Source organism: Salmo trutta, chromosome 28 (assembly GCF_901001165.1).
Source record: "Salmo trutta chromosome 28, fSalTru1.1, whole genome shotgun sequence".
NCBI classification, from domain to species: domain Eukaryota; kingdom Metazoa; phylum Chordata; class Actinopteri; order Salmoniformes; family Salmonidae; genus Salmo; species Salmo trutta.
This window is the reverse complement of record NC_042984.1, coordinates 13,738,967-13,760,710: the sequence shown is the minus strand read 5'-3', so window position 1 is coordinate 13,760,710 and position 21,744 is coordinate 13,738,967. Positions and strand designations below refer to the sequence as shown.

The following is a 21,744-nucleotide window of genomic DNA, read 5'->3' as shown; positions in this document are numbered from 1 at the left end:
ACAGCGTTCACTACCACCACAGGGCATTATGAGTACCTCGTCATGCCGTACGGGTTGATGAATGCTCCATCAGTTTTCCAATCCTTTGTAGATGAGATTTTCAGGGACCTGCACGGGCAGGGTGTAGTGGTGTATGACCTGTACGTCAAGGCTGAGAAATGCCTGTTCTTTCAGCAGGCCGTCTCCTTCCTACGGTATCGCATTTCCACATCAGGGGTGGAGATGGAGAGTGACCGCATTGCAGCCGTGCGTAATTGGCCGACTCCCACCACGGTAAAGGAGGTGCAGCGATTTTTAGGGTTCGCCAATTACTACCGGAGATTTATCCAGGGTTTTGGCCAGGTTGCTGCACCCATTACCTCACTGCTGAAGGGGGGTCCTGTAAGGTTGCGGTGGACGGCTGAGGCGGACAGGGCTTTTGGGCAACTAAGAGCTCTGTTTACTTCGGCACCAGTGCTGGCCCATCCGGATCCCTCTTTGGCATTCATAGTGGAGGTAGACGCGTCCGAGGCTGGGATAGGAGCCATGCTCTCACAGCGCTCGGGCACGCCACCGAAACTCCGCCCCTGTGCTTTCTTCTCGAAGAAGCTCAGCCCAGCGGAGCGTAACTATGATGTGGGGGACCGGGAGTTGTTGGCTGTGGTTAAAGCGTTGAAAGCGTGGAGACATTGGCTTGAGGGGGCTAAACACCCTTTTCTCATCTGGACTGACCACCGCAACCTGGAGTACATCCGGGAAGCGAGGAGACTGAATCCTCGTCAGGCAAGGTGGGCCATGTTCTTTACCCGTTTTGTGTTTACCCTATCCTACAGACCAGGTTCCCAGAATAAGAAGGCAGACACACAGTCCCGGCTGTATGACACAGAGGAGCGGCCCATGGGTCAGACTCCCATACTCCCGGCTTCCTGCCTGGTAGCGCCGGTCGTGTGGGAGCTGGACGCGGACATTGAGCAGGCGTTGCGTACAGAGCCCCTCCAGTGTCCCGTTGGGCGTGTGTACGTTCCGTCTGCTGTCCGTGACCAGTTGATCTCTTGGGTCCACACATCTCCCTCCTCTGGTCATCCAGGGATCGGTCGGACGCTGCGCTGTCTGACTGGGAGGTACTGGTGGCCCACTTTGGCTAAGGACGTGAGGGTTTATGTCTCCTCCTGCTCGGTATGTGCCCAGTGTAAGGCTCTGAGACACCTGCCCAGAGGTAAGTTACATCCCTTACCCGTTCCACAACAACCTTGGTCACATCTGTCAGTGGATTTCCTAACAGATCTTCCTCCCTCACAGGGAAATACCACGATCCTGGTCGTTGTGGATCGTTTTTCTAAGTCCTGTCGTCTCCTCCCTCTGCCTGGTCTCCCTACGGCCCTACAGACTGCGGAGGCCCTGTTTAAACACGTCTTCCGGCACTACAGGGTGCCTGAAGATATAGTGTCGGATCGGGGTCCCCAGTTTATGTCGAGAGTTTGGAAGGCGTTCATAGAACGTCTGGGGGTCTCGATTAGCCTTACCTCAGGTTTTCACCCCGAGAGTAACGGGCAGGTAGAGAAAGTCAACCAGGATGTGGGCAGGTTTCTGCGGTCCTATTGCCAGGACCGGCCTGGGGAGTGGGCAGCATTTGTGCCCTGGGCCACGAGATGGCACAGAACCCGCTTCGCCACTCCTCCACTAACCTCTCCCCCTTTCAGTGCGTATTGGGGTACCAGCCGGTTCTGGCACCATGGCATCAGGTTCAGACCGAGACTCCTGCGGTGGACAACTGGTTTAGGCGCGTTGAGGCTGCCCGTGTCCATCTCCAGTGAGCCGTGCGTCGCCAGAAAGCCAGCGCGGACCGTCACCGCAGTGAGACCCTGGTGTTCGCACCAGGGGACTGGGTCTGGCTCTCGACCCATAACCTGCCCCTCCGCCTGCCCTGCCAGAAGCTGGGTCCGCGGTTTGTGGGGCCATTTAAAGTCCTGAGGAGGGTGAACGAGGTATGTTATAGATTACAGCTTCCCTCTGATTATCATATTAACACCTCGTTCCATGTGTCTCTCCTCAGGCCGTTGGTGGCTGGTCCACTCCAGGAATCTGAGGTGCGGGAGGTCCCTCCGCCCCCTTTGGACATCCAGGGGTCCCCGGCGTACATCGTTCGTTCCATCCTGGATTCGAGGCGTCGGGTGGGGGGCCTTCAGTACCTCATAGAGTGGGAGGGGTACGGGCCGGAGGAGAGGTGCTGGGTTCCGGTTGCAGATGTTTTGGATCCTGAACTGCTGCGGGAGTTTCACTGTCGCCGGCCGGATCGCCCTGCGCCTCGTCCTCCGGGTCGTCCTCGAGGCCGGTGTCGGCACGCCGCTGGAGCCGCGCGTCAAGGGGGGGTACTGTCACGACTTCCGCCGAAGTCGGCTCCTCTCCTTGTTCGTTCGGCGATCGACGTCACCGGCTTTCTAGCCATCGCTGCTCCATTTTTCATATATCCATTTGTCTTGTCTTGTTTCCATACACACCTGGTTTTCATTTCCCCAATTAAGCTACTTGTATTTAACCCTCTATTTCCCATCATGTTTTGTGTGTAATTGTTTCATGTTGCTGTGGTGTCTTTTTACACGCTTTACTTTTGTTATGTTCTGTGTTTTTGAGCGCATTTGATTTATGTACGTCACGCTACTCTCCTGCACCTGACTTCGCCTCTTTTACACATGCTGACACAACCATGGCAATACCATGGCTCGATTACAGTCAATAAGAATAGAAAAAGTAAAGAGTAAGACATACCGAGCTTAAGAACAGTGGAGAACTTCGCCACCCCAATGCGCTATAATGCAGGCGAATCCCCTCTATAACAGCGTTTCCCAAACTTGGTCCTGAGGCACCCCCTGGGTGCACGTTTTGGTTTTTGCCTTAGCACTACACAGCTGATTCAAATAACCAACTCATCATCAAGCTTTGATTATTTGAATCAACTGTGTAGTGCTAGGGAAAAAAACAAAACATGCACCCAGGAGGGGCCCCAGGACCGAATTTGGGAAACCCTGCTCTATAGCATTATTATTCGCTATTTGGAGGGGGAGCATGTTTAATAGCACCCCCTATTGACTGTGTATCATTGGTTTCCACTCTCTTCATCTAACAGGAAGTAAGGGGTTTATACTCAACATCAAATAAAATGTTATTTGTCACGTGTACCGATACAACAGGTGTAGACCTTACAGTGAAATGCTTACTTACAAGCCTTTAACCATCAATACTTCAAGAAGTTAATAAAATAAAAAAGTGTTAAGTAAAAAATAGATAAATAGAAAATAAAAGTAACAAATAATTAAACAGCAGCAATAAAATAACAAGCGAGGCTATATACAGGGGGTGGGTAATTGAGGTAATTGAGGTAATATGTACATGTAGGTAGAGTTAAAGTGACTATGCATAGATTATAAACAGAGAATAGCAGCAGCGTAAAAGAGGAGTCTGGGTAGCCCTTTGATTAACTGTTCAGGAACATGAACCCATCAACTCACTACATAATCAGGCCACTGAGTTCCTCTCTGGCCCTTCTGTGAACTGACCAGGAAAACCTCTGGGCCATAATTACAAGGTACTACAAGGGGCCCAGAGTTCATGGGCAGGTCACACGAACATAACACTCAGGTCAACACAGGATCTTACTGACAAAGGAACTTAACAAAATCAACCACATAACTTTCCCACATTAACAGAGGAAGAACAAATCAAATCAAACTTTATTTGTCACCTGCGCCGAATACAACAAGTGCAGACCTTACCGTGAAATGCTTACTTACAAGCCCTTAACCAACAGCACAGTTCAAGAAAGAGTTAAGAAAATATTTACCAAATAAACGAAAGTAAAAAATAATAAAAAGTAATACAATAAAATAACAATAACAAGGCTATATACAGGGGATACCGGTACCGAGTCAATGTGCGGGGGAACAGGTTAGTCGAGGTAATTTGTACATGTAGGAAGGGGTGAAGTGACTATACATAGATTATAAACAGCGAGTAGCAGCAGAGTAAAAAAAGGTTGACCCAGTGATGTACTGGGAAGGTTGACCCAGTGATGTACTGGGCCGTACGCACTACCCTCTGTAGTGCCTTACGGTCAGATGCCGAGAAGTTACCATACCAGGTGGGGATGCAACCGGTCAGGATGCTCTCGATGGTGCAACTGTAGAACTTTTTGAGGATCTGGGGACCCATGCCAAATCTTTTCAGTCTCCTGAGGGGGAAAATGTGTTGTCGTGCCCTCTTCATGACTGTCTTGGTGTGTTTGGACCATGATAGTTCGTTGGTGATGTGGACACCAAGGAACTTGAAACTCTCGACCCACTCGACTACAGCCCCGTCGATGTTAATGGGGGCCTGTTCGGCCCGCCTTTTCCTGTAGACCACAATTAGCTCCTTTGTCTTGCTCATATTGAGGGAGAGGTTGATGTCTTGGCACCACACTGCCAGGTCTCTGACCTCCTCCCTATAAGCTGTCTCATCGATCCTCGACTTCGGCGATGTCATTTACAAAATAGCTTCCAATACTCTACTCAGCAAACTGGATGTAGTCTATCGCAGTGCCATCCGTTTTGTCACCAAAGCCCCTTATACTACCCACCACTGAGACCTGTATGCTCTAGTCGGCTGGCCTTCGCTACATATTCGTCGCCAGACCCACTGGCTCCAGGTCATCTATAAGTCTATGCTAGGTAAAGCCCCGCCTTATCTCAGCTCACTGGTCACGATAACAACACCCACCCATAGCACGCGCTCCAGCAGGTATATCTCACTGGTCATCCCCAAAGCCAACACCTCCTTTGGCCGTCTTTCCTTCCAGTTCTCTGCTGCCAATGACTGGAACGAATGGCAAAAATCGCTGAAGCTGGAGACTTATATTTCCCTCACTAACTTTAAACATCAGCTCTCTGAGCAGCTAACCAATCGCTGCAGCTGTACATAGCCCATTGGTAAATAGCCTACCAAATCTACCTACCTCATCCTCATATTGTTTTTATTTACTTTTCTGCTCTTTTGCACACAAGTATTTCTTACTTGCTCATCATCATCTGCTCATCTATCACTCCAGTGTTAATTTGCTACACTGGAATTACTTCGCTACTATGGCCTATTTATTGCCTTACCTCCTCACGCCAGTTGCACACACTGTATATAGACTTTCTTTTTTTCTATTGTGTTATTGACTGTACGCTTGTTTATTCCATGTGTAACTCTGTGTTGTTGTTTGTGTGGCACTGCTTTGCTTTATCTTGGCCAGGTCGCAGTTGTAAATGAGAACTTGTTCTCAACTAGCTTACATGGTTAAATAAAGGTGAAATAAAAAAAAGTTGTTGTCGGTGATCAGGCCTAACACTGTTGTGTCGTCAACGAACTTAATGATGGTGTTGGAGTCGTGTTTGGCCACGCAGTCGTGGGTGAACAGGGAGTACAGGAGGAACTAAGCACACACACCTGAGGGGCCCCTGTGTTGAGGATCAGTGTGGCAGATGTGTTGTTGTCTACCCTCACCACCTGGGGGCGGCCCGTCAGGAAGTCCAGGATCCAGTTGCAGAGGGATGTGTTTAGTCCCAGGGTCCTTAGCTTAGTGATGAGCTTCACAGGCACTATGGTGTTGAATGCTGAGCTGTAGTCAATGAACAGCATTCTCACATAAGTGTTCCTTTTGTCCAGGTGGGAAAGGGCAGTGTGGAGTGCAATTGAGATTGCTTCATCTGTGGATCTATTGGGGCGTTATGCAAATTGAAGTGGGTCTAGAGTATCTGGGATGATGCTGTTGATGTGAGCCATGACCAGCCTTTCAAAGCACTTCATGGCTACCGACGTGAGTGCTACGGGGCGGTAATCATTTAGGCAGGTTACCTTTGCTTCCTTGGGCACAGGGACTATGGTGGTCTGCTTGAAACATGTAGGTATTACAGACTCGGTCAGGGAGAGGTTGAAAATTACAGTGAAGACACTCGCCAGTTGGTCTGCGCATTCTTTGAGTACACATCCTGGTAATCCGTCTGGCCCCGCGGCTTTGTGAATGTTGACCTGTTGAAAGGTCTCGCTCACATTGGCTACCTAGAGTGTTATCACACAATCGTCCAGAACAGCTGGTGCTCTCATGCATGCTTCAGTGTTGCTTGCCTCAAAGCGAGCATAAAAGGCATTTAGCTCATCTGGTAGGCTCGTGTCACTGGGCAGCTCGCGGCTGTGTTTCCCTTTGTAGTCTGTAATAGTTTTCAAGCCCTGCCATATCCGACGAGCATCAGAGCCAGTGTAGTAGGTTTAGTGTCCCACTCCTTGAAAGCGGCAGCTCCAGCCTTTAGCTCGATGCGGATGTTGCCTGTAATCCATGGCTTCTAGTTCGGATATGTACGTACGGTCACTGCGGGGACGACGTTGCCAACGCACTTATTGATGAAGCCAATGACTGAGGTGGTGTACTCCTCAATGCCATTTGATGAATCCCAGAACATATTCCAGTCTGTGCTAGCAAAACAGTCCAGTAACGTAGCATCCATGTCATCTGACCACTTCCGTATTGAGCGAGTCACTGGTACTTCCTGCTTTAGTTTTTGCTTGTAAGCAGGAATCGGGAGGACATAATTATCGTTAGATTTTCCCAATGGAGGGCTGGGGAGAGATTTGTATGCATCTCTGTGTGTGGAGTAAAAGTGGTCTAGAGTTTTTTTCCCTCTGGTTGCACATGTGACATGCTGGTAGAAATGAGGTAAAATGGATTTGAGTTTGCCTGCATTAAAGTTCCCGGTCACTAGGAGCACCACTTCTGGATGAACATATTCTTGTTTGCTTATGGTCTTATACAGCTGGTTGAGTGCGGTCTTAGTGCCAGCAACGGTTTGTGGTGGTAAATAGACGGCTCCAAATAATATAGATGAGAACTCTCTTGGAAGATAGTGTGGTCTACAGCTTATTATAAGGTACTCTACCTCAAAATCAAATCAAATTTTATTGGTCACATACACATAGTTAGCAGATGTTAATGTGAGTGTAGCGAAATGCTTGTGCTTCTAGTTCTGACCGTGCAGTAAAATCTAACAAGTAATCTAACAATTTCCCAACAACTACCTTATACACACAAGTGTAAAGGAATGAATAAGAATATGTACATGTAAATATATGGATGAGCAATGGCCGAACAGCATAGACAAGATGCAATAGATGGTATAGAGTACAGTATATACATATGAGATAAGTAATGTAGGGTATGTAAACATTATATAAATTGGCATTGTTTAAAGTGACTAGTGATACATTTATTACATCCAATTTTTTATTATTAAAGTGGCTAGAGATTTGAGTCAGTATGTTGGCAGCAGCCACTCAATGTTAGTGATGGCTGTTTAACAGTCTGATGGCCTTGAGATAGAAGCTGTTTTTCAGTCTCTCGGTCCCCGCTTTGATGCACCTGTACTGACCTCGCCTTCTGGATGATAGAGGGGTGAACAGGCAGTGGCTCGCCTGGTTGTTGTCCTTGATTATATTTTTGGCCTTCCTGTGACATCAGGTGGTGTAGGTGTCTTGGAGGGTAGGTAGTTTGCCCCCGGTGATGCGTTGTGCAGAACTCACTACCCTCTGGAGAGCCTTATGGTTGTGGGCGGAGCAATTGCCATACCAGGCGGTGATACAGCTCGACAGGATGCTCTCGATTGTGCATCTGTAGAAGTTTGTGAGGGTTTTAGGTGACAAGCCAAATTTCTTCAGCCTCTTGAGGTTGAAGAGACGCTGTTGCGCCTTCTTCACCATACTGTCGGTCTGGGTTGACCATTTCAGTTTGTCCGTGAATTGTATGCCGAGGAACTTAAAACTTTCCTCCTTCTCCACTACTGTCCCATCAATGTGGATAGGGGGGTGCTCCCTCTGCTGTTTCCTGAAGTCCACAATCATCTCCTTTTTTTGTTGAGTGTGAGGTTATTTTCCTGACACCACACTCCGAGGGCCCTCACCTCCTCCCTGTAGGCCGTCTTGTTGGTAATCAAGCCTACCACTGTAGTGTCGTCTGCAAACTTGACAATTGAGTTGGAGGCGTGCATGGCCACGCAGTCATGGGTGAACAGGGAGTACAGGAGAGGGCTGAGAACGCACCCTTGTGGGGCCCCAGTGTTGAGGATCAGCGGGGTGGAGATGTTGTTTCCTTCCCTCACCACATGGGGGCGGCCCATCAGGAAGTCCAGGTCCCAGTTGCACAGGGCGGGGTCGAGACCCAGGGTCTTGAGCTTAATGATGAGTTTGGAGGGTACTATGGTGTTAAATGCTGAGCTGTAATTGATGAACAGCCTTCTTACCTCTTGTCCAGATAGGTTAGGGCAGTGTGCAGTGTGATTGCGATTGTGTCTTCTGTGGACCTATTGGGGCGATAAGCAAATTGGAGTGGGTCTAGGGTGTCAGGTAGGGTAGGGTAGAGGTGATATGATCCTTGACTCGTCTCTCAAAGCACTTCATGATGACGGAAGTGAGTGCTACAGGGCGATAGTCATTTAGCTCAGTTACCTTAGCTTTCTTGGGAATAGGAACAATGGTGGCCCTCTTGAAGCATGTGGGAACAGCAGACTGGGATAGGGATTGATTGAATATGTTCGTAAACACACTGGTCTGCGCATGCTCTGAGGATGCGGCTAGGAATGCCATCTGGGCCGGCAGCCTTGCGAGGATTAACACATTTAAAGGAGAGCCCGCAGGTTTTGGTAGCAGGCCCTGTCAGTGGCACTGTATTGTCCTCAAAGCGAGCAAAGAACTTGTTTAGTTTGTCTGGGAGCTAGACATCGGTGTCCGCGATGGGGCTGGTTTTCTTTTTGTAATCCGTGATTGACTGTAGACCCTGCCACATACGTCTCGTGTCTGAGTCGTTGAATTGCAACTCTACTTTGCCACCCCGGGTCACGCATTCGATATGCTGATAAAATTTTAGTGAGCCTTGTTTTCAGATTACAATAAATGCAGCCTCAGGATATGTGGTTTCCAATTTACATAGAGTCCAATGAAGTTCTTTCAGGGCCGTCGAGGTGTCTTGGGGGGGATATACGCGGCTGTGATTATAATCGAAGATAATTCTCTTGGTAAATAATGCGGTCGGCATTTGATTGTAAGGAATTCTAGGTCAGGTGAACAAAAGGACTTGAGTTTCTGTATGTTGTTATGATCACACCATGACTGGTTAATCATAAGGCATATACCCACGCCCTTCTTCTTACCAAAGAGATGATTTTTTCTGTTGGCACGATTCGTGAAGAAACCGGGTGGCTGTACCGACTCTGATAACGTACTCCCTAGTGAACCATGTTTCCGTGAAACAGAGAATGTTACAATCTCTGATGTCTCTCTGGAAGGCAACCCTTGCTCGAATTTCGTCTACCTTATTGTCAAGAAACTGGACATTGGCGAGTAGTATACTCGAGAGTGGTGACTGATGTGCCCGTCTACGGAGTCTGACCAGAAGACCGCTCCGTCTGCGGCACCATTGTTATGGGTCGCCTACTGGGATCCGATCCATTGTCCTGGGTGGTGGTCCAAGCAGAGGATTCGCTTTGGGAAGCACGTATTCCTGGTCGGAATGTTGGTGAGTTGACATTGCTCTTATATCCAATAGTTCTTCCCGGCTCTATGCAATAAGACTTATGATTTCCTGGGGTAACAGCGTAAAAAATAATAGACAAAAAAATGAAATACTGCATAGTTTCCTAAGAACACGAAGCGAGGCGACCATCTCTGTCGACGCCATCACGGCGAGCAATACCTCGAGACATCTTTAATATTAGACATCCCCACCCCTCGTCTTACCAGACACAGCTTCTCTGTCCTGACGGTGTATGGAAACTCCTGCCACTTCTCTATTAGGTGAGGTGAGATACAACGTAACAATTGGGATTTAACTTGTCACGCTGCTTTTAAACAAATGTTGGCTTCCAGAACCTTCCGGAACATTTTCTATGTTAACATTCCATTCCTCAACTACAAAAATAAACAGTATCACGTCTGTGTGTTGATTATGGGATGGCAGGGGATGGATGACATTTATCCAATGGACTGCTATACCATGACAGGTATCAATTGGACTGGCCTACAAAGTTGAAGATAGTCGAACCATTGAGCAGTGAACATGATACACTCATCAGTCTCTGTGTCAAGAGTGTGATTTAGCAATATCTTACCAAGAGAATCCTGAAAAGTGGGTTGCTATGTTTATTCAAGCACAAGTATGAACTTGTAATTTATACACACATCCCAGCTCTGAAACCTGACTGCATTTTTGTGGGAGCATGGCTGTGCATAGTAGCTTCAGTTAGTACTGTATGATAGGACATCAACACACACACACACACACACACAAACTCTTATTTTGGTTCTCTGACAACTGTGTTACAGTAACATGAAGCATTTGACAATGTGCAGACCATTATCTAAATGAATAAATTGTGTTCTGTTTAAAGATGCATCATATGCCTAATGAATGAGAGGAGAGTAAATAGAACCCAGTCAGGAAAGCTAGAACAGAACTGTCTTTCAGAAGTAAGTCTATTTTACTAGGGGGTTAGGGACCATGCATGATCCATACATAGACACGTTTGTAATCTATTGGAAGACATATCTCCTCTAAGGACAAACAAAACAGCAAGCAGAGACAGATATAACATAACGATTGGTTATAATAATTATAAGGAATGTGTACCACAAAAACAATTTAACAAATCCTGTTGTATCGAAAACGTCAAGCCAACCGAACCACAACATCAAATACAAAAGAAACGCTATAGGTTGACGCAACATGCATGTTAGTAAAAATATTATAAACTTACTGGAGCATTTAAGGATCCATTTGTGACCGAGAGATCAGCACCACCACCACAGACGGACTAGTCCGGGCCAAGGTAATCCACACTAACTGAGACAAAGCCCTTTCTTACTCAGGTAATAGAAGCCAGCAGCTGCGATTCAGGACAGGATTATATATGATGTGTATATATCGAAGGTTTGTCCGTTTTTCCATGCCATAAACCCCACTTTAATGGCACCACGTGCTCCCTGTGCACCATTCACAGGCCCTGCTCGAGGCAATTGGCATAAATAACATTACAAACTTTAAAATACTAAAAGGAAGAGACACTAAAAGGGGAATGCGATAGCCCTATATAACAATGTAGCACGGTTAGGCCCCACAGTGCAATTGAGAAAGCAGTCCATGCTCTGTTGTATTTATATAGCAATGAAACTAGGCTACAAGTCTGCAAGGTGAGTGAAAATATATTTATTTTCTATATGGGGCAACATTTCCTACAGGAAAGGGCATCTGATTAATCATTTTCCCTGAAAGTAGATTTTTTGTTATGTTTTGTTAAGACGTCTTGTTACAATACGTGTCAATGGTTAGGCCAGCAGTGTGCCAAATACAGGTCAATGCATAGCTGTGTTTCAATTTATGGTTTTGTCTACTACACTAGCTTACAATATTGACTCACATGATCAAATCTCTACTGAAAGCTATATTAGTAAACCGTTTTTTGTTAGCTTTTTTTTTTAAAAACACCGTTTTGATATAGACTGAATATAAACATATAGCATACTCTAACATATTTCATAACCATAGCTTTACATTTGGTCCGTGAGTAAGGCCACAGAAACATCAAAATCTGTGAGTGGCTAGGCCTATGGAGAAGGTTAGCCTGCACATCTCAACCCATATGAAGTTAGAAGCAGCTAGCTATGCTCTCTGGCTCTATCCTGTTAAACTGGAACCATGTTATATCTGTGGTGGAGAGGTGGAAACACAGTAATACAGTTTTACTGGGGGCTTAAACGTGTATGTGCATGCGTTTGTCTGTCAGGGGTAGATGGGCCTACCGTAAATGATTTAAATAGACGTGTGGGACCTCGAATCTATTTCTTAATAATAAGTGCCTATACATGTGTAATGATATAAAAGTGCAACACGAATGTGCTGGTAATTCTGTATGGGAGGTTTATTCCAACGTTTTCTCAACACCTGTAAGCGTTTTGATTGAATCACAAGCTTATTCAGACAATTGTATAATAGGCCTTCTGTACATATGCAATTATTGTGCATCTAAGGGGGTGGCAGATTATTCAATATGTACACTGTTTCGATTGGATCAGACAACTGCGAACATATATATATATATATATATATATATATATATATATATAAAACATGGAATGGTAGGCCTATGGGTATGGGTGCTGTACTCAAATACCATAGTTCTCATAATCCATAGTTCAAAAAGTCAACCGTCTGTTTGCTGTAAGCCCGAATACAACAAAGTCACTCAGCGCCCAAATATGAATTTTAAGATATTTAATAAAATAAAAAATGTTCGTTATTTTAAGAGACATGAACAGTTAGGTCTCCTCGTTAATGATTGTATTACCACTGAGTATCACTCACGAACATGTTCTTAATGATTATCTCAAGGATAAAAGAATAGGCAGAATGTTCATGTATTTGCATTGAAACGTGAAAGAGGGAGTGGCCTTATAGTCCACAGCTCCTCCTCCCGAGGACTTCCAGAGGCCTTTACATTTAGACAACACATTACTATATTTATGTTCAATATTTTCCTTCCATTTTTACAAAGAATAAAAGTCCACATGTAAAGTTACAAACACGTAATATGCTAATAATATAATAGTCCGTAACACAAGTGCTGATTTATGAAAACGGTCTTCACGTTTCGAATAATGGTCTCCCTCTGGGTACTTCTTTTAGCAGTTCGTCTCCAGATCAGTCATCGACTCCATGTTTATATTGAGTCCTTTGATTTCAGTTTCGAATCCTTCTTCCACTTCATACGTCGATTCTGGAACCAAATTTTGATTTGCCTCTCGTTCAGACAGAGGGAATTGGCGAGCTCAATGCGCCTGCGACGTGTGAGGTAGTGGTTGAAATGGAAGTCTTTCTCCAACTCCAGAGTCTGGTAGCGGGTGTAACTGGTTCGAGAGCGTTTACCGTCAGATGATTCTGAAGTGGTATTAGAAAACATATGCGTTAGCCTACATTTTAAGAAAATCCAAGAGTTATCGAATATTATAAAATCTTAATTCATATAAAAATAACCTGAGGTAAAGGTTAATGTCGAATGACGTGAGATGAAGATACTGCCTCTCTATTTTGAGTTGCAGCATCGAAAATGATTAAAAATGATGAAACGTTCATGTGACCCAAAGAAGTGAAACTATTTCAATTCAAATTAACTGCTTGAACGAAATAATGAAATTGAAATCAAGGGACAAAAACTCTGGATGAATGAAATGAAATTGTATCCGTCACATGCAGGTGTAAAAGGTGTAAACTAACAGTGAAATGAATGTTCTTCTAATTCTATTTCATTGAATAGAAAAGCTTATTTATTCTGGCGCTTGTTCATTTCACATAAATCTTGACAAACAAAAAAACAACATTTGCTACACTGGGAAATCCCGATCATAAGGAAGAACACTCGCAGAACTAAGTCTTTAATAAAGCACCAAATGCAGTGGTAATATTTAGTGGTAACTCCAGCAGTAGGCTATAGCCTAATGGACAATAGTGGATTTTGGACATGAATACCATCTTGCAATTATATCTGGAGCTTTCCAAGGTGAAAAGTTCACACGGAGGTCAGGGCACATAGTTTTCCTCCGAGTTCCACTAGGCTATAGCCGATACTCATCTTAGAGTATACTAACCTGTTAGGAGCTGAAAAGCACTAATACATGAACGTAAAAAAGACTACTCGTTTATCGTTTTCGTATATTTTTGTTTCTCTTATCCAATTATGCAGCCATAAATCTAACCGTGGCAGATCACCTCTTCACAGTAACAGAACAGGTTTACGAGCAATAGACGCCTTTGTCATAAAATTTATGACCGCCAGTTTTATTATTTCCTGCGTTTGGCCTATAAAACTCAAGCCGAAAAACTGTGAATGGACAAAAGCTGGATCGCAGGCGAGAGAGAGTGAGTGAGAGGGAAGTAGTAGGCTTTAAGTTGGCTATAGACTTTTTTCAGTTTACCGTGGCTCATGTGTAGTTTTGTCATCCAGGGGAAAATCTGCGGCTGCTGTTGACTGTCTTGGTGTTTCTTCGAATGGTTTTGACATTTCACAGGCTGCATAGTTTCGACTTTGATTGCGTTTTCTTCAGTCGCAGGGTTTTCGACCACTTCCATTGGCCTTCCAGTCCCTTTGCTCAGTATCCCATCACGAAGGCAGTTTTGCACGGAGTTCCGGGAGCTCGCAGCTGAGCAAGACTGTAGTCGTGGTGGAGGTTGAGCGTCCGTATTGCCTCGCAGGCTAGTTTCCATCTCTTCTCGTTTCAGAGAGTTCGCAGTGGAATCAGACGAGGTGAATGTTCCGTTCAAATGAAGACCTCCGTTATAGGCATAATTGTCTTGATGGAGGGAAGAGAGAGAGCCATACCTGCCAAAACTATTCATGGTGTTAAAGGAGGATGCCTCGTGCGTTTGCTCCTTAAAAATGTTGTTTGCTACGTACGAGCTCATCTTACACGAAACACACAAAAACGGTGCGCAAGGGATTCATGAAGTAAAAACTGAACTAGACTAACAATACATATTATATCAGAGAGTAGCCTGGGCTAAATATTTTGCTGTTGTATTGTTATTTTATATTAGTTATTGCTATTCCTATGAAGCTCTTTGGAAGTTCAAGGGATATCTTTTTTTTTAATACCACGGTTTATAGGTGGTGGCAAACATATATGTTTTTTTCTTGATTCGACGTGCAATGCCCAAATATGGGGAATCTGAATAGGATCACGTGCTGATGTTGGCCAGTCATGCATTGGCTTGATATTCCCGGGGGTATATTGATGAATAGGGGGAAGGTGCCCGGTAAACTTTGTGCTGTGGGCTGTTGGGGACCATGGTGGGGTCTGGGTGAGGAAAAGGGCGAGACTGTAAGACAATAGCGTCATCTGGTGCCTGGTGTAGGGCAGGCCAGGGCGGTCATCTCATCTAAGCCCCTCTATAGGCCCACTTCCCTTGCCCTGCTGCATTACATGGCGTACCAGCCTCTAGTTGGGGTGGGGGCGGAGTGCCATAGAGGCACTATGAACAGCAACAGTAACACTGATGGAGCAATACAAAACGACAAATGCTCCATAGTCGGCTATCATAATAATAATAATTCTTATTATTATTATATTAAAATGCTGTGCTATTTGAGGCACCATTATGCTATGTAGGGTTATCTTAATTTGGTTTAAATTGGGTTGATAGTCATCCCGGAAGTGCGGAAGAAATAGGTCCATGTGCCCAAACTGCCCATATCAACGTTTATTGAGCAGCATAAACAATCACTAAGCCATTGCATATAGGCCGATAGCCTACAGGTTGGACTGGCTATCAGCTTTATAGTACAATATGGCTTATGGCTTATGTTTGAGTTTATTTTGGTATCCCAAACTTGTTTCCGTTGCTACTTCATTTGGAAATGTGGATTGGCTATTATTTACTTTTTTTTTAAACATTTTAGTCATTTAGCAGACGCTCTTATCCAGACTATTATGACTATAGAAACAATACGGATGCTTTCTTAAACAGTAATATTTCAGGTCATTTTCATACATGGCAAGAGCCATTCACGTAATACTTTGTAGGCTACCTGTAATACATTAAATACTTTGCCAGACTAAACACACAAATTGTGCAAAAAAAAACATCACTGTTTTCTCTGATGTGAAGTGGAGGTAGTGATCTGGATTGAAGTGGAGGTAGTGATCTGTATTGAAGTGGAGGTAGTGATCTGGATTGAAGTGGAGGTAGTGATCTGGATTGAAGTGGAGGTAGTGATCTGTATTGAAGTGGAGGTAGTGATCTGGATTGAAGTGGAGGTAGTGATCTGGATTGAAGTGGAGGTAGTGATCTGGATTGAAGTGGAGGTAGTGATCTGGATTGAAGTGGAGGTAGTGATCTGTATTGTGATGACCCATCGCTCAGAATTGTACAAAAGACAGGGACGGACATGTTTTGAAAACATTTTATTCAATGATACACAATTATGATCAAACATAAATTCACAACCCTAAACAACGTGATTGATTGCTCGTGTATTATTTGTCCTCTTTATTAGGTATTCTTGGGTAACCCAAAACGGTTATTAGGCTAAACAGTGGTAAGTGCCACTTTAAGAGAACGTCCATTTAAGCTACACAGGGTATACATAAGCGCACATAGAATATATACAGGCATATCTACAATTTAGGTAGTGTTTGACACCCCATGAGAGCTTTCAGGATATTTGCAAGATGCATATTGCAAAACACAAAATTACGATGGGATTCATGTGAAAGTAAAGCTTCAAATACCTATATTAATTAACAAAAACAAAATAAGTGTGCCTTCGCATTTTCTTCACATTTGGAATGCTTATGCATATTGTGTTTGTAAACCATGCCTATCAATAACTTATGTGAATTGGTTGAAGTGATCCAAACAGATACATAGATGGGGGTGGGGGGGGGGGGGCAATAGCAGAATAATATCATGCATTAGAGTTTCTGGTCCTTGAATGGCTAGGTAGTTTAGTTGGAGTTTCATGATTTCGTTTTAAATGTCTTTCTTTCATGTATTTGTTATTTATTTTCCTCTTCCACGCCGTCTCCTTCCTCCACGGAGGCCCCTGTTGATTCACTCCCTGTCACCGTAGACGTTAGAATGCTCTCTTTCTTCCATTTCATACGACGGTTCTGGAACCAGATTTTGATCTGACGCTCCGTCAAACAGAGAGCGTTTGCTATTTCGATACGTCTACGTCTGGTTAGATAGCGGTTGAAATGGAATTCCTTCTCCAGTTCCAGTGTTTGGTAACGGGAGTATATCTGGCGGCCTCTGCGTCTGTCTGACCCAAATCCAACTCCTGTGCAGTGAAAATAAAATAAAACAAAGTATTGGATTACACACACACACACATACATACATATATATATAACCAATCTGTACATTTTTCTGACATCAGATGATTTAATCACCATAATCTAGAGTAGACATAATTACAAAGGTACTGACAATGTGATGGCAGCGATTCATGTCCAAAATAGCCTATTTCTGCTCCGGGTAGGAACGCATCTGGCATGCAGTGAAATAAACAAGCGGTTCACAAACCATGATACATCATCTGAATGTCCAACGTCTGTTTGTAAAATATACATAGTTTATGCAAATTGTTTAAATTAAATATATAACATTCAGGTTAAACAAAACATACAATTTGGGGCAACTCTTAGAATAGTTACGCACACTCAGAAAGGAGGCCTTTCTCCAGGGCGAGACGATACAATGATGTTTTATGGGGCCATAAAAACGAAGTTGCTCTGTTGCTAAGACATATCGTAAAACTGACCCATTTACTTAATTTATTTGTTGTAGTAAAACTCACCGCTGTGAGAGTTCATTCGCTGCATCCACGGGTAAATCTGGACGTTAGCTTTCTGCTCCTGCGATCCTCCTCTGGCGTGATCCAAGCTGTACTCCTGAGCACTGGGACTTTGTGCATTCAGCCCTCTGCTTGTTTGTCTGCAACTGGCAAGACCCCCATCCTTGTCTTGAAGAAACACATTAGATCCATACTCATAGGATGCCCGGCTCGGCCCAAAAACAACATTGTCTTGGGGAGAATAGAAAGGATTTGAGTATATCCGATTCTGGTTGACAGCAGCCCCATACGAGGAAAAATGTCTCACTGTGTCATAAGCTGTGGAATTTAGGGACACGCTTGGCAAAACATCTTGACCACCGGATAAATGGCAGGAGAGCGACGGGTTTGCGAAATACGAATTCATACCTTGCCTGTAACCCTCTCCTTTAACTCTCCCCACTTTATCGGTCTTTTTTTCTCCACTTCCCTCTCTCAGTAGCTCCCCCCTCCCGTCTCTATTTATACTCTGTCTATCTCACACACCTTTGCAAAACCTTCCTTTTATACGTTATCTGCTTCTGTAAAATGGACGGTTCCTTGAGATTTCAATATTATTAATTTCCAGTAAGACGCACTAACCCGAGTGTTATAGCTGAGGCTCCGAAAGGGAAAATATGACCATGTCAGCTGACCCTTCTCCACCAATAGAGAGCAAGGAGTTAAAAGGAACTGTAGCTGTTAGGTAACTAGCTTTAGCTCTAACAACACAGTCACAAAACACAGGCATGAAGTTAGTGGGTCTTGCTACTGAGCAAGAAAACAAGACAATAGAAACATATAAGTGACATGTGTATCTGTCAGCAATATCAAACTGCTGCCTGTCCAAAACCAGAATACAGTTTATGTAATTTTATAAATGGGACAACTCAATTGATATCTTTACATCTGTTTAACCTGCTTATGGGGAATAGTGGAATAGTGTGTGTGTGTGTGTGTGTGTGTGTGTGTGTGTGTGTGAGAGAGAGAGCGAGAGAGAAGGTAGTTTGCAAGCACATATTTTGCATATTGTAAATGCCACTAACAAGTACAATGTAGAAATATATGTGTATAATGTAATTGTTTGACCTGAGCACTGTACATCATTTCAGGGTGAGTTGTACATTTAGACGTTTATGTATCGGTAGCACTCTCATAAAACTCGCGTGCTTTGTTGGTTCTTGTGTTTTTGCTGAAGCAAGAATTTCTCACATTCTTTCCATGATTTACATCGTGGATGAAATGCATTACATGACGTAGGTAATTATCGTGCCTCGGCTCGGAACTTGTCATTCCGATTGTTAGGGGGAAGGTCGGGGATGCTAAGAATGCGTTTAGGGTCTCGTCTGTGAAGGGCAATAAAACCAACTGACGTTGCCCAGATCACCAATAAATAACTCGATGTATAAGTCTCGAGCCTCTGAATGTGTTGTATTATAATCGCAAGGAAAAATACTAGAATATGTTTTATTTAAAGTTACTACGCTATTAACGGTTTCCACCTTCCCTCCTGGTTATCCAGAAATCAGCCGTGAGTAGAGCATTGATCAGGCTATGTCAGAGGATGTATTCACAGAGCACTATGTAGAGCTAGGTATTTATTTACCTAACCACAATACTCTCTCACCAAATACTGTAATATCAGTCTCAAATTGCATATTATAAACTGGGTGGTTAGAGCCCTGAATGCTGATTGGCTGAAAGCCATGATATATGTGACCATATACCACACCATTTTTATTTTTGTTACTGTTGTAATTATGTTGGTAACCAGTTTATAATAACAATAAGGCACTTGGGGAGTTAGTGTATATGGCCAATATACCATAGCTATGGGCTGCGTTGCGTCGTGATTAAGTATAGCCCTTGGCCGTGGTATATTATCCATATACCACACCCCTCATACGTTATTGCTTAAATATATGTTATGTGTGTTGCCTTCACACAAATATTACATAAATGAACGGTATTTATATGATTTTAGTATCGGTGACATGATGTAGGCTGCATCTTAAACAAGGATGGATATTTTGAAATAGCCCAGTACTTTAGCTCTAGACCATATGTATGTAAATTGTAAAGTATTAGGTTTGTAATGTTTTTTTCGTTATGTGTCGGACCTCAGCACTACTAGATGTTGCCATTGGCGTCGGCTAATGGGGGTCCTAATAAATCAAATCAAATCAAAAATAGACTTATAATTGTGTTTTATGCAGACCTATGACATGAGCTCGTTCGTAACTGAGGAAATTGAGTCATTTATCATTAACAAGAGTCATTAATCATTGAATGAATACCCGGGTAAAATGAGGTACAAACTCGACACCACTGTTATGATCTTGCAGATAGGATACCAATATTCCACATTGATCCCTTTTGTTCTCCGTGTGTGGCAAAGTTCATTCAACAATCGACTACTGCAAAGCCTTTTCCATCTTCAGCAGATTGATTCATTTGACTGTTCAAACAACTTTCAAGATATTCGATAACAAAACGTTGATTAGAGAACGATATTAGCTAAACATTGCCGATATCTCCAAATTGTTCTCAATAATCAATAGTAATAATATATAGTATTGAAAATACATTGAGAATTCACAGTATTGAAACTACAAATGTATACTGAGGTATTTGACAAGGGGATATCAATACATACTACAACAAAACGAATCTTTAACTTGCAGATGTAGGTCTATGCTCCTGTTCTGGGTCCTAAACAGGCCATAAAAGCGAGGACAGAACAAAGACGAGGAAGTCTGTGGTGCAATAAATGTTTCCCACTGGATTAGTGGCCATATGTGACATCCGCAGACTGACAAACAGGGAGACAAAATAGGACACCAAGAAGGAATATTTCATCTTAAAAACCTCTAATTGTAAACAGTATTACATGTGTGTTGTGTTAACTACTTAAGGAAATGAAAGACAGTTGAAAGTGCGTCATAACTCCGAAATGTGGTCTATATGCCTTTATCCTTCCCATTAAATGTTCTATTAAAGTTACTTTCATTATACTCACAATTTTGCATTTCATTAGCCTACATAAATATTGTCCCCATTCTACGAATAGAATTACGATTCTCCTCCTACACTCAACTAAGCCAAAATGGTCGCAGACTGTATAGGCCTACTGCTTGGGCTACATAAGTCTGGGTGTCTAGCAATTGATGAGAGTCATACAGCCGAGCGCGCTACCGAAATCAGCAATACTCACAATGTATCAACATCACGTACTTCAACGTGTTGTCAACTGTGACTGATGAGATGACTGAGTGTGAACCTCAATGATATGACTGCACTCACTGCTTCGGTATTTCTCTTTTTATACCCCTTATAGGCTCTATACGTTTTACCCCTATATGACCGAAGTATTTTACATAATTGTTTATAAAACCAGTGTGATGATTTTTGTTTTCATACCCTGGAGTTTGTGGTAGTTCCATTGCATAATTCACAACAGCTGTTGGTATGCGGTATAGTGATGCGAGCTGGGAGAACGAGCTGTATGCCTATGCCTAAGTGGTTTATGGCAGCTCACAAATTACGTGCTTTTGAAGCAGAGAGGAAAGAGCCCGTTTGGCCCGTATTTCTTTGAAGACGAACATCTGCACTGTTGCACTTTATAGGCTATATGCGTGTAGCTTACTAGCCTATTATCTACTAGGCCTACTACTGCTGCCGATAATAATACTAATCATTTACTCAAAACGATAGGATTATTTTAATGATCATTATTATTATTATTAGGAAATGAGGAAACAAGCCAGAAAAGTCCAATTAGGCATAATAATAGCCTCACACACTTGTAGTTGTAATCAGGAGGAGCGACCCAGGGTGTCAAAAACAATTACAAATGTGACTTTGGAGCAACTTCGGAATTTGAGATGTGGAGATAAGTGCCATAACGTATATTTCTGCAGTGAGACTGAGAGCTTGTTGGTTGTAACAGCCTACTGTGGCAACATTTGATCTTAAGCTGTAACAAAATAGGCTAACATAATGAAATAGAAAATATCAAAATGATGTTGAGTTATAGTTCACTTTTCCATGGTCAACAATTTGAAGCACAAAGGAACATATGTGTTGATCGTGTGGGCCTGAAGAACTGCTTTAGTATCCGCTTTCTCTTACTGTAACACGAGGAGTTAATACTCAGCGCTAGCTCTGAACAAGCTTTATTAATGAGATAATGTAACATATTGCGGGGATTGGGTATGAAGAGTATGTCTCCTCGCTTCCCACTGGGCACAGAAGTCAGTTCAACGTCTAGTTTTGATTTACATTTGGTTGAGTTGTCAACTAACGTGAATTCAACAACAACAAAAAAATCACAATTTCATTGGAT

General features: G+C 43.4%; 2 protein-coding genes and 1 long non-coding RNA gene across 4 annotated transcripts in view; all 3 read right to left on the bottom strand.

Moving 5' to 3' along the window:
• Positions 1-21,744, bottom strand: part of LOC115165536 (uncharacterized) — a 66,923-nt gene that overhangs the window by 41,701 nt on the left and 3,478 nt on the right. The window lies entirely within an intron of this gene.
• On the bottom strand, positions 12,290-15,132 carry LOC115165533 (homeobox protein Hox-C5a). The gene is made up of 2 exons (XM_029718720.1): positions 14,002-15,132; positions 12,290-12,967 (listed from the first exon to the last, which is right to left on the bottom strand). The coding sequence occupies exons 1-2, from the start codon at positions 14,486-14,488 to the stop codon at positions 12,750-12,752; spliced, it is 705 nt and encodes a 234-aa protein (XP_029574580.1). The 5' UTR covers positions 14,489-15,132; the 3' UTR covers positions 12,290-12,749.
• Positions 15,477-18,174, bottom strand: LOC115165535 (homeobox protein Hox-C6a-like). Its single transcript, XM_029718721.1, has 2 exons — positions 17,385-18,174; positions 15,477-16,865 (listed from the first exon to the last, which is right to left on the bottom strand). The coding sequence occupies exons 1-2, from the start codon at positions 17,785-17,787 to the stop codon at positions 16,582-16,584; spliced, it is 687 nt and encodes a 228-aa protein (XP_029574581.1). The 5' UTR covers positions 17,788-18,174; the 3' UTR covers positions 15,477-16,581.

Coding starts and splice junctions, on each gene's coding strand:
- LOC115165535 (XM_029718721.1), bottom strand. CDS start 17,787: ATGAATTCGTATTTCGCAAACCCGTCGCTCTCCTGCCATTTATCCGGT. Junction 16,866..17,384: donor GCGAATGAACTCTCACAGCG/GTGAGTTTTACT, acceptor TTCACTGCACAG/GAGTTGGATTTGGGTCAGAC.
- LOC115165533 (XM_029718720.1), bottom strand. CDS start 14,488: ATGAGCTCGTACGTAGCAAACAACATTTTTAAGGAGCAAACGCACGAG. Junction 12,968..14,001: donor AAAACTACACATGAGCCACG/GTAAACTGAAAA, acceptor ATACCACTTCAG/AATCATCTGACGGTAAACGC.